The sequence below is a fragment of the Eschrichtius robustus genome, chromosome 13, assembly GCF_028021215.1.
Source record: "Eschrichtius robustus isolate mEscRob2 chromosome 13, mEscRob2.pri, whole genome shotgun sequence".
NCBI classification, from domain to species: Eukaryota; Metazoa; Chordata; class Mammalia; order Artiodactyla; family Eschrichtiidae; genus Eschrichtius; species Eschrichtius robustus.
Genome location: NC_090836.1, coordinates 82,195,774 through 82,210,474, shown reverse-complemented (window position 1 = coordinate 82,210,474; position 14,701 = coordinate 82,195,774). Strand labels below are relative to the sequence as shown.

The window sequence follows — 14,701 nt, the reverse complement described above, 5'->3', positions numbered from 1 at the left end:
GTAATAAAATTATAATGATCTCTGGTATTTGCTTCAAAATACTCTGAAGGTCTGAGGATGAGAGAGTAGATGAGCACACAGATAAAACAATATTGGCCATGAGTTGATCATCACTGAAATTAGGTGATGAATACATGGATGATGAGTTAAAGGAAGTTCTTTCTCTGTGTATATAGGTATGTGTGTGTACAGATAAAAATATGTCTAAAATTTTGCATATTAAAACTTTTTTAAAAGACGTAAAAATTAAAAATAATTTTAAAAATGAACTTCCAAATATTAAAAGGACAGAAGTCCAAAAAAACAATCGCGACCAGGGGCTTTCATGATGATTATTTTCATTTTCTGAAACTGCAAAAAGCTAACTGTTTAAAGAAACACTAACTGTAAGTAGTAAACTATTTTAGAAACATTTCATTACCAAGATGCAAATACATACACACAAACTGTAGCAGAGAACTAAGAAGCCATATCCCCAAAGACTGTCATCCCAAAACCACTCTCATTATTTCAAAGTGCCTTAAAAAGATCTCTAATGACAACAAACCATATTTTTTTTTTAAATGAAGTAAGCGGTTCACTCACACGAGAGCAGACCAAAGTGAAAAAATAAGGAAAAAGTTTTAACCCCAGCAATATAGCAATATAGTAACATATGTGGAGGGAAAAATAAACCAAAAAAACTAAGTTTTTGGCTACACAGCATCTTTATTTTCCCTAACAAATCTCACTTCAATTCTGAAGCAGCTTATTTTTATCATAAAAGCTCAAAATTAAAAGTTTGGTAACTATTCCTAATAAACACATTGTGGGATACCCATTTCTGTAAGGATTAAAAAAAAAAAGTTGCTTACCTTAAGAGATCGATGAACTCTTTTTGATTTTAAATCCCAAATATTAACAGTGTTATTTAGGCCTCCGCTTACCAAATACATTGATGTTGAATTTAAACTGACACATGTCTGCTTTTGCTATTAAAGAAAAAAAAAGTCACATTAACTTAACAGAGCCCAGAGATGACTTTCAAGTCTCACCCAACACTTAGTAAGCACATGAAAAATATTTGTTGAGTTAAATGCTATAAACATGGCAATTCTTGTACTAAAGATTCACTTCTCATTATCTGTCACATGGATTCAACAGTTTGCAAAGTGTTCAAAAAGGCTTTAAGGAAATCAACCAGATTCATGTTCTAGTCCACAGAAAGGTGGTGACAGAGGGAGCTTAGGAAATACCAGCAAGTCTTGGGCTCCCATCAGGGCTTACTTGCCCTTAATACTTCCCTTTAATAAAACCTGGTCTTAGACTCCCACAGAATATCTCACATTAAAATCAACCCACAGCTCAGAAAATTCTTAAGGTAGAGGGAACTGTAAAGAATGCCTAGTTTAAAACCCTCATTTTACAGAGGGGCAAAGTTTTATAAAGAGGATAAGATACTAGTCCAGTGTCACAGCAAATCTCCCCCTAATGGCCCAAGTCTCAAACATCATGTCATCAGAACCTAACTCTACACTCTCCCCCACCACTGTAAAGGTCCCATTCATCCAGCTCCTCAAGATAAAAGTCCAGAATTAACCTTGATTCCTTGTTCTCCCTCTGCCCAATCTATCAGTAAGTTCTCTAAACTACAAGCCTAAAATCTATCCCACATGGGCCCCCCTTTATCTACTGTCACTGCTGGCACCCTAATCCAAACCCTGACAAAACACAACAGCAGCCTCCTAACTGGTTGTCCTGCTTCCACTCCTGCTTCCCACTTCCCATGCTCCATAAGTAGAGTGACCTTTAAGAAATGTGAATCAGATCATGTGTCTCTCATTTAAAAATCTTCAATGGCTTCCAATCACACCTAGAATAAATTCCGAACTCATCATTAACCTGGCTTTCAAAGCCCTATTCATCTGGCCCCTTCTTACCTGGTCTCTCACCATTTTCCTCCTTATCCACTAATTCTCTAGCCACACTGACCATCTTCCATTCCATAAACACTATATTTGCCTCAAGGCTTCTACACAGCTAGTCTTGCCTGGAAAGTTAATTTCCCTGAATCTTGGCTTGAATGGCTGCTTCTGGTCAATAGCTATCAACTTAAATGCCACAACTTCAGGAGACCTCCCTTGGCCACCTAACGTAACTTGCTATCTCAATATCTTATTTTAGCTCTCTGCATAACAACTTATCACTATCACTCAGTATTCTGTTTACTAGTTTATTGTCTCTCACCAGAATGTCAGTTTCCTTAGAGCAAAGACCATATCCATGTTCAATAAATATTTATAGAACAAACGGCTAAAGTACAGAGGTAACCAAGTTTTTCTCACAATGAGTATCTATGAGTGTCATCTATCTGGTAGTACCATCAGTAACTATGCTACAAAGCACAATATTGCATGTTTTTTTCTATTTAATTTTCAGATACACTACGTAGTTACATTAATTATTCTCACCTCCAGCTGAATACCATGAGGGGAAAAAAGAAAAATGAATTCCAAAGGGGACATTCTGTGACTTAGTTAAAGGTTAAAAGGCAAACTATGTAGGTGTAGGCAAGTCATGTCACCTTTCTGAGCCTACGTTTCTACACCTGAGAAATGAGAGATGAGGACTAGATCTACTGCCCTTGAGAGTCCATGCATCTCTAAAACATCCTCTGCTCAAGAGAGCACCAGATTCTTAAAAGGGTGCAGATAACCCCCTTTCCCTCCCCCAAGGCTTCTTCCAGCTCTGAAATTCTGACTGAGTCAAAATTATTAACACATACAAAAATATCAGGAGCACATTACATCAATGTTTCAGTATGGTCGCTATAATTCTCTTGCAGGTCATTCTAGGAACTGACTTTAGTCTAAACAGACTAGTAAAAGTTAGAATCTGGTTATCATTGCAGATCAGGACAGTTTGCTAAGAGCTATCAAAATAACCTTTAAAGAAAACAGACAATTAGGGCATCCATCAAAGATCAATATATTAGGATTCTAATCATCGAAAACCACTCAAATTATTCTTAAGGGCTCAGAACAAAACCTGTATTTACAGCTGCTTACCCTAATGATAGAAGATCTTTTTTATGTTAATAGATTATTAATGTAGCTAATGAACTTAAATAATTAATGGAAATTGAGTGGTTATTACAGAAATCCTGTACCCTAAGACACAAGCAATGGGTGGAATTTTAAAATCTGAAAATAACATCAGGTCAAATTTCTAGGCTATCTGGTAGCCTATCGTATCCGTTATAATACTGTTAAGACCAATTTGTCTACTTTAAAGAGGTAAAATACAAAGTCAAAGAAAATAAATATGAAACTTAATAAAGTTCCACCTTAAAAATAATGTTAAAATAAGTAGGATAAAACCTTATTTTCCCAATGAGCAAAGGCCTAATATCTCAAATGGTACATAAGTAATAGGACTTGGATCCTATGAAGCAAAGGTTACCAACACACTAATATGTTATAAGAAATTACTAATAAAGACTAAAAAACCAATGGTTGTAAAATATTTTTTGTAAGTAAACTAAAGCAGATTTAAATTATAACTACAATGATCTCACTTTCATCAACCTGCATTCTGATATGACTTAACTGTGGGAAACAGAACTACAGCAACTAATGTAAAATATTCACAAAATCCTTAAAGTGGTGTCACACTTGTAAATATCATGTCATTTTTATATTTTACACATTAACAACAACAACAAAAGGTCCCAAACTGGTTCTAAGGCAACACATAAAAGTAGTGTGTGTGTGTGTGTGTGTGTGTGTGTGTGTGCGCGCGCGCATGTGTGTAGACAGATATATAAATAGTGGTAGAGGTGGAAATCGAAATTGTTCTGATGTTGATATTTAATTCAGCAAATGTTTGCTGCCCACCTTTGACATGATCTGAAGATCCAAAGATGACTAAGATGTTCCACCTGCTCTTGAAGAGTACAGTTTGCCTTTATTGCCCAGCGACACTCTCTGCCTCAATTTCACTTACTGAGGTTGATAGGCAAACGTCATTCCTACCCTTAGCAGACATTCTCTCTGCCCCAGTCTCTTAATATCTGTGGGCTGGAACTGATGCTGAGATCAATCCAACAGATACCTTTAGGAAAGGACTGATAGAAATCCTAAGTCCTTTTTACGTTAGATGAGCTTATATTCCAATGTTCTGCTGTGTTCTACTCCACTGTAATTGGAGTAGAACAATTATTAACTGGGCTGCCTTATCTACTCCAGTGTGTAAAATTATGACAATTCATAATGGTTTACAGTCTGCTACGAAAACTATGAAATTTAAAAAAAGAACAAGCTACCAACTAACTACTTATTCCTTTTTATTTAGATCTTATTTAAAATGGAAATAGCTTTCAAGAAGTGTGTGATTGGAAATAAGAAAGCCAGCATTATCCTGAATCAGAGGGATTAACTTGTAAAACTAAAGGGTAAGAACATATAGTGAGAGCTTCATTTAAATGCTCTGGGACCAAAGCTCTGGGACAAAGGCATCCTGTTGCAGGAGAGCTTGGGGAGACTCAGGCAGTACCATGTGGACAGAAGATAAAGCAGAAGGCTACCATCAGATAAGGCTCTTTAGCTGATGGTCCTGAGCCCAATGTCAGTAAAGGTAGGGCTACTTCATTAGGACTCTTCTGCTCAAATCAACTCAGTGACCTTGGTGGAACATCATCCTAAAAAAACCACAGCAATACCAGAGAACCTCCCACAGAGGGGAAATGGAGAAAGTAACTGCCTAGTTGACGAAATCTAAGTCCTTGATTGCTCCCCTAGTACCTAATATTATTTTACCTAAAGATGTTTCAGTAAGCACACTTATTTCACCTTTAAGTGTTACTGTATTATTTTAAGCTCAGGTTAAGAATAATGCTTTGAAACACCTTTATATTTAGTTGTCAGCACCATAATAAATAAGCAATTACCACCCAAGCAAAACTAAGATTTTTAAAAGTTAAAAAAAACAAAAAAAAAACTTACCCCTTCACCAAGCTCTAAAAGTGGAACAGGTTTACATTTGCAACTTGAAACAACTATTTTGTCACCACTGGAAGATGCTGTCACTAGAAAGTTATCTAAATGAAGAGTTATGGAGAATCGAAAAATCCATGAGCAGCTCTAGCACTCGACTATCATTATAAGAATTGAGATGATAAAAGCAAGCACATTAAGCAACGAATATAGCTGATACATTAGCTTTCAAAACTGGCTCAGATTACTAATTACTAAGACTAATTCTCTTTACTACTACTGCAGGGAAGAACTATCCTTTCTGATTTTGCTATCACTTGAAAGCTATTTAACCCATGTGAAATACTACTCCATTTTCAAAGAGTAGGCCAGAAGGTCTAATTTTATCCTTCAAGAATGAGAGCATGATAAAAGCAACATCGGGCAAATATCAACCAGCCTTTTCATCTATAAATACTGTTTAAGATAGCTATTTAGCAACGCAGTGCTTGATACCATTTTAAGCTAGGAAGCAAATATCCACATTAGTCTCCTATTTTTCCACTAAAAAATAAAGCTTGATATTTTCTCAGGATGGAATTTTTGTGATAGAGTGTTTTAATCTTAAATGTATTAAGAATATTACAGTATATGTAGCAAATGTAAATAAGTGTGGTTACACAGCAACTATGTTCTGAGAGTTTTGACTTTATTTCAATTCAATTAAATTCAAATTATTTAAAATATAATTTTAAATTATTAAATTAATAATTATTTAAAATTTAATAATTTAAAATTATATTTTCCTTATTTTACATAAATTATAAGTGGAATAATCAGTGAACACAAAACAATGTAAGTATTTTAAAACTAAAATGACCAAATACAATAATAATATAACCAAGACCAAGAGTCTGATTTTGAGTCAAAACAAATTAAAATATCAGAAGTTTAAACCTTTACTTTTAACAAGCAAAGTCTTAACTGCATTACTTTTGGATGATTTACATAACATTCAGATATTTTGTGAACAGACCATGGATTGTAATTTTATTATGATATATGATTCAAACAAAATCACTTCCACCTACCTAGATATTACAGCATTGAGAAAAATAAATCATTTCCCTTTCCTTGGCTTCTTCCTATGTTTATTGTTACTTTTCTCCTTAGAATATATTAAAGAAAGGACTGAAAGAAAATAATACAAGAGGGTACTCTAGTTACTCCTTTTATTTCTCATGTAGTTTTAGAAATCATGAGAAAGTGAGGAATATTACCTAGAGAACCAAAAAAAAGAAAACTAATCTCCCTGGCACCTCACCATTAACGCTGTTCTTGGAATCCATGCTAAGTGGTCCCTAAATCTCTGAGTCTGGGAATTCCTTGGTCTTCAGTAACTAACCTCTATGGAAGGCATCAAAGCCTCAATAGGTATAAAACTACACAAAGGTTTTCAGTGCACATGTACTTGTACAACAAAACCATACAGAAATAAGACCAGTTTCCAAAAGTCATAGGACACCATCACAGTTACATCAGTTCTGTTGATAGACCATTAAGTGGTTTATCAGTAAATGTATCAACTCCTAATAAAACTCCTTGGGGAAAAAAAATAATAAATCTCATTAAGAACTGCTACTTTTATGCAGTGAGTAACAAGGAAAATTAAGCTCTAAACATAATAAAAATCTAATAATAGAAGCAACCTCACATATTTGTGACTCTTTTTAAAACACCTTACCCCACTATATATCTGGAGAGTCCTTCAAAAATGCAGTCCCTTCACCATGAGTTTGATTAATAGAGCACCAAAGTTATTTATTTTGCTACTTTAATACAAAATCAAGGAAAGATGAAGAGGTAAATTTAATTCAATAAGAAAATTCATCATTTTTGTTATGTATTTGCAAGAATTATTAGATTGAGCATGAAAACTTCTAATGTTTTTGTTCATGAATCATTCATATTTTAAAGCTTTGACATTTTTACTTTCATCAGGAAGCAGACTATTACTACTTTGATACTGATAAGATCAGACACATGTTAAAGCTTAATCTGTTGTTTAAGAAATAGTGTATGCGTATGAGTTCCACAGACGAATGATTATTTCTAGCATACCAAGTACACAGAACATTTTCATACAAAAGGTGGTAAGAATACTTTGTTTACAGCAGTGGTTCTCAACCGAGGGTGATTGTGGCTCCCAGGTGACATCTAGCAATTCTGGAGATGATTTTTGGCTGTCACCATTGGGGCTACTGGCATCTGGTTGGTAGAGACCAGGAAGGCTTCTAAACATCCTACAATGCACAGGGCAGCCTCCATAACAAAGCATTATCTTGCCCAAAATGTCAATAGTGATATATGGAGAAATCCCTATTTATGGATTCATTTTATCCACATTTAGGAACTTATTAAGACAGGGAGGATGTCAATCAGAAACATAAAAACCTTAGGAAAGTTCAATCTAGATAATTTTCCTGTCTTTTTGGGAAACAAGACTATTTTCATCAGATAGAAAGGAAAAGAACTACAGAGAATACATCAGTAAGATGGGAATGTTTGACAATTTTTATCTCTTCCCTCAACCTTTGCTTCTGCCTTCAAGTTCTGTCTTTAATTTCCCAACCAGATCCACAAATATCCAAACACAGACACAAAACATCATTCCAGAACCTTTCAGAACTTTTCCCACCATTACCTACCTTATTCCATTTGATTCAATAACAAACTGTTAATAACAAAACTAATTCTATGATCTGCATCTAGTAGCTAACATATTTTTAATAGCAGTGTTTTTCAATGTAGTGAATTGCAAATAAGTTTTTAATGAAATCAACAGAGAATATCAGTGTGCATCATATGATATACTGTTTACTAAATTCCTATTTCACTTTATATTTCACAGCTATGCCAAATATATTTCTCATTATGGATCACATGCAAAAGTTTCACTGATACTGATTGTTTAACCTAACAAAAAGTGGTTGTTTAAAAAAGAAAAGGATACTATTGCTGCTCCAACACACTGAGCTGATTCCATGTGGTGATGTGTGTGGGTTGAACTTATCCACCAATGTCATAGATGAAGCATCCCATATTTTAACATCATCTCCCGATGAAGCAAATCTGAGGTTTTCCTGCATGACTGCACCTGCAAATAGTTTAAAACAACATATTTTTAAAACAATTAAGGATAGGTTTTAAAAAAAGAGTTAAGGGCTTCCCTGGTGGCGCAGTGGTTGAGAATCTGCCTGCCAATGCAGGGGACACGGGTTCGAGCCCTGGTCTGGGAAGATCCCACATGCCGCGAAGCAACTGGGCCCGTGAGCCGCAATTACTGAGCCTGCGCGTCTGGAGCCTGTGCTCCGCAACAAGAGAGGCCGCGATAGTGAGAGGCCCGCACACCGCGATGAAGAGTGGCCCCCGCTTGCCTCAACTAGAGAAAGCCCTCGCACAGAAACGAAGACCCAACACAGCCAAAAATAAAATAAATAAATAAATAATTAATTTAAAAAAAAAAAAGAGTTAAAATGAGGCATCTTATCTAAAACAAGTGGCTCTACTCATTTGCTTTTGTCCCAGAGATTGTGCTCACCACAAAGTGTTTGGAGTGATCTCTCTAAAACATAAACCAGATCACATTCTCTTAGCTGACCTTTCCAATGACTCTGCAGAACAATTACAATGAAGTCCAACCTCCTTGGCGTGCCTTACACAAACTGGCCTGCTGTCACATTCCTACCTCTCTTCCCCAGGGCCACCAAACTCACTGGCCTTCTTTCCCACCTCCGAGTCTTTCTGTTTGCAGCCCCATCTGCCTGGAATGGTCTTTCCCGATTTCCCAAGGTCATCTCCTTCACATCATTCCAGTCTCAGCTCATGTTTCTTCCTCAGAAAGGCCTTCCCTGACCGCCATGGCTAGAGCTGCTCCACACCAGTTGTCCTATATCCCATTACCCTGTTTCATTTTTTATGGCCCTTCCTGCTATCTGCGGTCTTATTCTCATGTCTGACTCCCCTTGTCTTGAACAAAATAAAGATCCTCAGGACAGGGATTTCATCTTGTTTACTGCCAGTCTTGAAACATTCCTGGCACACAGCTGGTACTCAACAAATAACTGTTGGATAGGTAACTTCCTTACCTTTTAAAAAATTTACGATAAACTGTAGCACTCCTGCAGGTCAGAATCCCGCCATGGCAGGTTTTCCAAATAAGTCTAAAATTAGCAAATACAGCCTAAGAAGATGTCACTAAGTCCCTATACCAACACACGGTCTACAATGCCTTCGCTTGTATTATCTGTTCACAGTATACAGTTCAAACACATAATTCTGACAAAGTGATTTCATAAACCAAGGCAGTCTAGAAGACAAAAGGCAAGTAGTAATGCATGACGGGTAAGAAAAAAAATGCTGAGAAATACCTGGGAGAAAGGGGAAGGGAAGGGATGGGGGCCTAGAAATATACCCTTCACACCTTCCTGGTGCGGACAGTGCAAGAGTGCAGCAGCGCATAAGTGATATTACAGACAGGTTCCCAAGTCATCAACAAAACATCACACTTACGAGGAGCAGACTCTATTTCAGAGGACAACCTAAAGGCATAACAAGTTACAGGGCCCTTTCATTCTCCAGAGACAAAATTTCAATGTGTTTATAAAGAAGCTAAAACTTTTGTTAACTAGAAAAGCCACCTATGTGATTCACTATGCTTCATGCATCAGATAAATACAGTTCTACTAAGAGCCGTTAGTCATCTGTTGAAATGTAGACACAGTGTTTGGATTTGGTGCCTTAACAGGTGGTAACATGTGCCCTTTCGGATCCCTACTCAACAACAATGAAGTGCTGGAAAAGGATCTGTAAACCCAGTAAAAACCACTGAAAGATATCTTTACTATAATCTTAGACCATTCCTGTTGAGCGGCGTGATGGAGCGGAAAGATCCCTTTAGACCTGGCTCAGATGATCTGCCCCAGAGTTAGGTGACAGTCACTTTGGCCAAGTCATTCAACGTCAGTCTCCTCCTCTCAAAGTGGAGCGGGGAAGGGCCCACCAACCTCAGTCTTCCGAGAACTAGCACATTTTAAGGGCGGGGCATCGTATCAGCCTCAGGAAGAGGCTCCCATCAAAACTGAGCTGTGAGGACACAAGACGGTAGCACCGTCAGCCCCGGATTCGGGGAGCGCGGCTACAAGAAACAATTCCACTACGACACTTAGCTTAAACAAAAGTTCTACAAGTTTCAGTCACCCAAAATGCATTTTACTTGCAGGAGTCTTGCTCAACTGGGGTTACCTCGTAAAATGCATTTGAGCGCCTGCTAAACGAGTTGGATTTGAGAGGTTTACAAAAAGAGAACGGGACTGTAGACAAGCGCAAACTTTCACGGGGCAGGGCAGCCCCCGGAGCCGCCACCGACCTACCCCAGTTGACCCGGGCCACCTCTCAGGCCCGACCGGAGCCCGTCGCAGGGGGAGGTGCGCGACCCCGGCCCGCGGCTCTCTGGCACTTCCGCGCCAAACGCGCCGCCGCACCCCTGCCCGGCAACCGTCCGGAGCGCCAGGCCGGCCGGGGCCCCGGGACCCCAGGGGCCTCCGCCCCGCCCCCTGAGGTGACCGGAGAGCGGGTACCAGTAGAGGGCAAGTACTCGGCAGGTGTCAGCCCCTACCCCGGGCCCTCCGGAACCTCACCTCTCAGCCGCCGTACACCGGGGGCCACAGCGCGGCCCTCTCCGGCGCTGGGCTTCCGGCTCCCGCCTGGACTGTTAAACTTCGGCGGCCGGAAGTCCCGCCCCCGAATGGCGTCACCGGGAGAGGCGCTGCCCCAAGCGATGGCTCGGGTTGGTGGCCAGGGGCAGGGCCAGGGGCAGGGCCAGGGCCAGGGGCGGTGCTGGGCTTGGGTGGGGGTCCTGGTCCTAGCGCCTGGGAGGGAATCTGCGGGCCTGGGCGGCTCCCTCCACGCCCCACCGATGGCGCTAGGGCCAGCGGCTGCTGCCCTTTTGTCATCCATTTGTTCGTTGGCTGCCTACTGTGTGCCAGGCACTCTGCTAGACTCTGGGTGCACAGTGCTGAGTTTCGCCTGGGAATACAAGGGTACGGTCAACGCTCGTGGTCCCTGGCCCGGTGGAGCTACAGTCCAGTATAAGGGGCAGACGTTAATAAATACATACTTAAATGAAAATCGAAAACTCTGAGAGTTGCCTCAGATGAAAGGTACAAAATGTATGAAAGGGAAATGAACATGGATGTGGGTTTGGGAATGTCTTCCCTGAAGAGGAAACCGTGGACAGCCGATAATACCCGATGCAGTTTACAAACCAGGAGACATGCTAAGAAAAGCTAAGAAATAACAGAAAGCCTAAGTGTCTGAGTTATCCGACTTCAAAGCCTATGATATTTTTTCCAAATCATGCTGCAGGGTCAGGAACATCGAACACCATCTGGTTGGGAATTCTTCTGAAGGAGATGCTTCTCAGAGTGGAAAAAGGAGTAGGTGGATTGAGCTTTCATATTCCCCTTCTACCGGGGCTTTTTTTTTTTTTTTTTTAATAAGCTCTGCTGAGAATCCTTTTAAAAAATATAGGGCATTTTTTCTAAACAGTGTTATTATTCTTTCAGCACAAGTACATACTTGGAAGTGTGTTTCTGAACTACGTACGTAAGCCCCGGTTATTTGCAACAATATTGCAAATAACTGGAAAACTCTAATAAATGCAGAGAAGAAATTTTTTCAGAGCAGAAATTGAAGCCCTAGACAAGCTGTAAAGATTGATGGGGAGCCTCAACACAAAGACAGCAAGCAGCAACCGCCTTAATTGTAGTTTACAGTTCTTGAGGTTATTAAATACATGTTGGCAGGGGTGGGGACCCAAAAGTTGGGAAATAAGAAAACCGAGTAGGAGTAGGGGCAGGAGGAATAAGGGCAAATAGAAGAAAGAAAAGACAATTAACTAAATCTCTGAAAATTTGAAGTCAGCAGGAAAGTGGAGACTAGAATATATGAATATATGATATAGCAATATATCATATATTATACAATGACATATAAAAATATTTATGGAACAGATACTTTGCTAAGCACTATATATTTGTGTGTGTGTAGATATGTATATAAAGTGTATATATATACTATATATATGTAATTTTATCTTTCTAAAAACATGTGTACGATTATATGTCCCCATTTTACATATGAAGAAACAGAGGTTAAGTAACTTGCCCAAGGTCACACTGTTAAGTAATGGTATGGACAGCAGTTAAACCTAGAACCGTAAGACTACAAAAACTGTGCTCTTAACCATTATGCTATATTGTCAAGAGCATAAAGGGCCAAATGTCAACCCCTGCTGCTTTCTCGCTGCTGGTCCTACAGCCTCATCACCTGACATGGTTGTGGAATGGTCCTGCCATTCTTGTTCCTACCTCTGTGTCTATCTATGCGCATAGTGTTTCCTAGTTCTGTATAATACAGTCTACAAGTAATAGAAGCCAAATGTTGGAGACCTCACTGATATATGAATTATATAAACATATGCAGCTTTCCAAAAGTAGACATCAAGACAAGGAATATTCCTAGGGACAAAGAGGGATATTTCATAACAATAAAAAGGTCAGCAAAACCAGAAGCCATATTAATTATAAATAATATGTGACCAATAACATAAGCTCAAAATATATGAACAATAAATGTCAGGGACTTCCCTGGTGGTCCAGTGGTTAAAACTCCACGCTCCCAATGCAGAGGCCCCGGGTTCAATTGCTGGTCAGGGAACTAGATCCGCATGCCGCAACTAAGAGCCTGCATGTCGCAACTAAGACTCAGCACAGCCAAATAAATAATTTTTTTAAAAAAAAGAATAAATTTCAGAACTAAAGGGGAAAAAAGAACGTGCATAATCCTAATCACTGTTGGAGACTTTAACAGAATTATCTCAGTAATTGATAGAACATCCAGATAAGAAAAAAAAAAAATCAGTAAAGATGTGGAAGATCTGAACACAATCAACTACAGTATTTTAACTGACATTTATAGAACACTGTACCCAACCTCTGCAGGATAAATATTCTTTTCAAATACACATGGAACATTTACAAAGATAGACTATATGCTGCCATGAAACAAGTCTCAATAAATTTTAAAAGAATAAATCATACAGTGTATGTTCTCTGATCACAATAGAATTAATAGAAATAGAAAACAGTAAAGCATGTAGAAAAGCCCCAAACATCTGAAAATTAAACAACTTTGCTTGTATACAATGCATAGGTCAAAGAAGAAATCAGATCACAAATAAATTAGAAAATATTCAAACTGATGATCAGTAAAATGCAACATATAAAACTTTATGGAATTCAGCTAAAGCAATGCTTATAGAAAAATATATAGGTTTAAATACTTATATTATGAAAAAAAAAGATCCAACATCAATAATCTATGCTCTCTCTTAAGGAATCTAGAAAAAGAAGAGCACTTTTTTTTTTTAAGTAAAAATTAGAGAACAATGAAAATGAAAACAGATGGACAGCAGAGAAAAATCAATGAAACCAGAATCTGATTCTTTGAAATTATTAATAAAACTTATATAGCTCTAGATAGACTTATCAAGAAGAAAGAGAAAACACAAATTACCAATATGAGGATTGAAAGAGAGACTGTCAATACAGAACCAAAAGACATTTGAAAAGATAATAAGGGAATAGTATGAACAACTTTATGCCAATAAATTCCATAACAAATAAAATGGACAAATATCTTGAAAGACACAAATATTAATACTGACACAAGAAGAAATAGATAACGAGTAGTCCTATAGGTATTACAGAAATTAAATTTGTAATTAAGAAAACTCTCCTACAAAGGAAACTCCAGGATCAGAGGGCTTCACTGTTGAATTCCATCAAACATGTAAGGAAGAAATAATACCAACCCAATACAAATTTTTTCAAAAACGGAAGAGAAAGGAATATCCCTTAAACTCATTTTTTTTTTTAAAGACAGTATTACTCTGATGCTAAAACCGGACAAAGACATTACATAAAATAATAGACTCAAATCCCTCATACATAGAGACAAAAATTATATATACACTTATAAATGTGAGTTAAACCCGGTAACATATAAAAAGGATTGTTACACATCATGACCAGGTAAGGTTTAATTCAGAAATGCAAGGTTGGGTTAACACTCAAAACCAGTTAACATAATTCGCCATATTAACAAAATAAAGGAGAATCGCATTATAATTATGCCAATAGATAAAGCCAAAGCATTTTTAAAAATTCAGCATCCATTCACGATTATCAACTCTCTAGGAAAAAATGAGAGGAAACATCCTCAACTGGTTCAAGAACATTTATGGAAGGCCCACAGTTAGCACCATACTTAATGGCAAAACACTGAATGCTTTTCTCCTAAGACTGAGAGCAATACAAAGATGCCCTGTCTTACTGCTATTCAACATTCTACTAGAAGCCCTAGCCAGTGCAAAAAGTCAAAAAAAAAAACGAAAGAAAGAAAAGAAAAAGCACACAGAATAGAAAGGAAGAAGTAAAACTCTATTTGCAGACAATATGATTGTGTACTGGAAAATCATAAGGCATACAAGAAAATGACCCTAGAACTCAATAAGTGAATTTAGCAAGGCTTATGCAAAGTCAATATACAAAAATAGAGTAGTATTTCTATATACTAGAAATAAACAATTGGAAAATGAAATAAAAATTACAATTTCATTTCCAGTA

At 37.9% G+C, this 14,701-nt stretch overlaps 1 protein-coding gene across 1 annotated transcript in view; it reads right to left on the bottom strand.

Moving 5' to 3' along the window:
• The window catches only part of NEDD1 (NEDD1 gamma-tubulin ring complex targeting factor), a 46,015-nt gene extending 35,274 nt beyond the window's left edge, over positions 1-10,741 (bottom strand). Inside the window, exons 1-4 of the mRNA XM_068561310.1 lie at positions 10,652-10,741; positions 7,966-8,109; positions 4,983-5,077; positions 855-971 (exon numbers count right to left, since the gene is read on the bottom strand). Of these exons, the coding sequence (XP_068417411.1) occupies positions 855-971; positions 4,983-5,077; positions 7,966-8,101 (348 nt within the window). The 5' untranslated portion in view covers positions 8,102-8,109; positions 10,652-10,741. The remainder of the gene's footprint in view (positions 1-854; positions 972-4,982; positions 5,078-7,965; positions 8,110-10,651) is intronic.
• Positions 10,742-14,701: the final 3,960 nt, after the last annotated feature.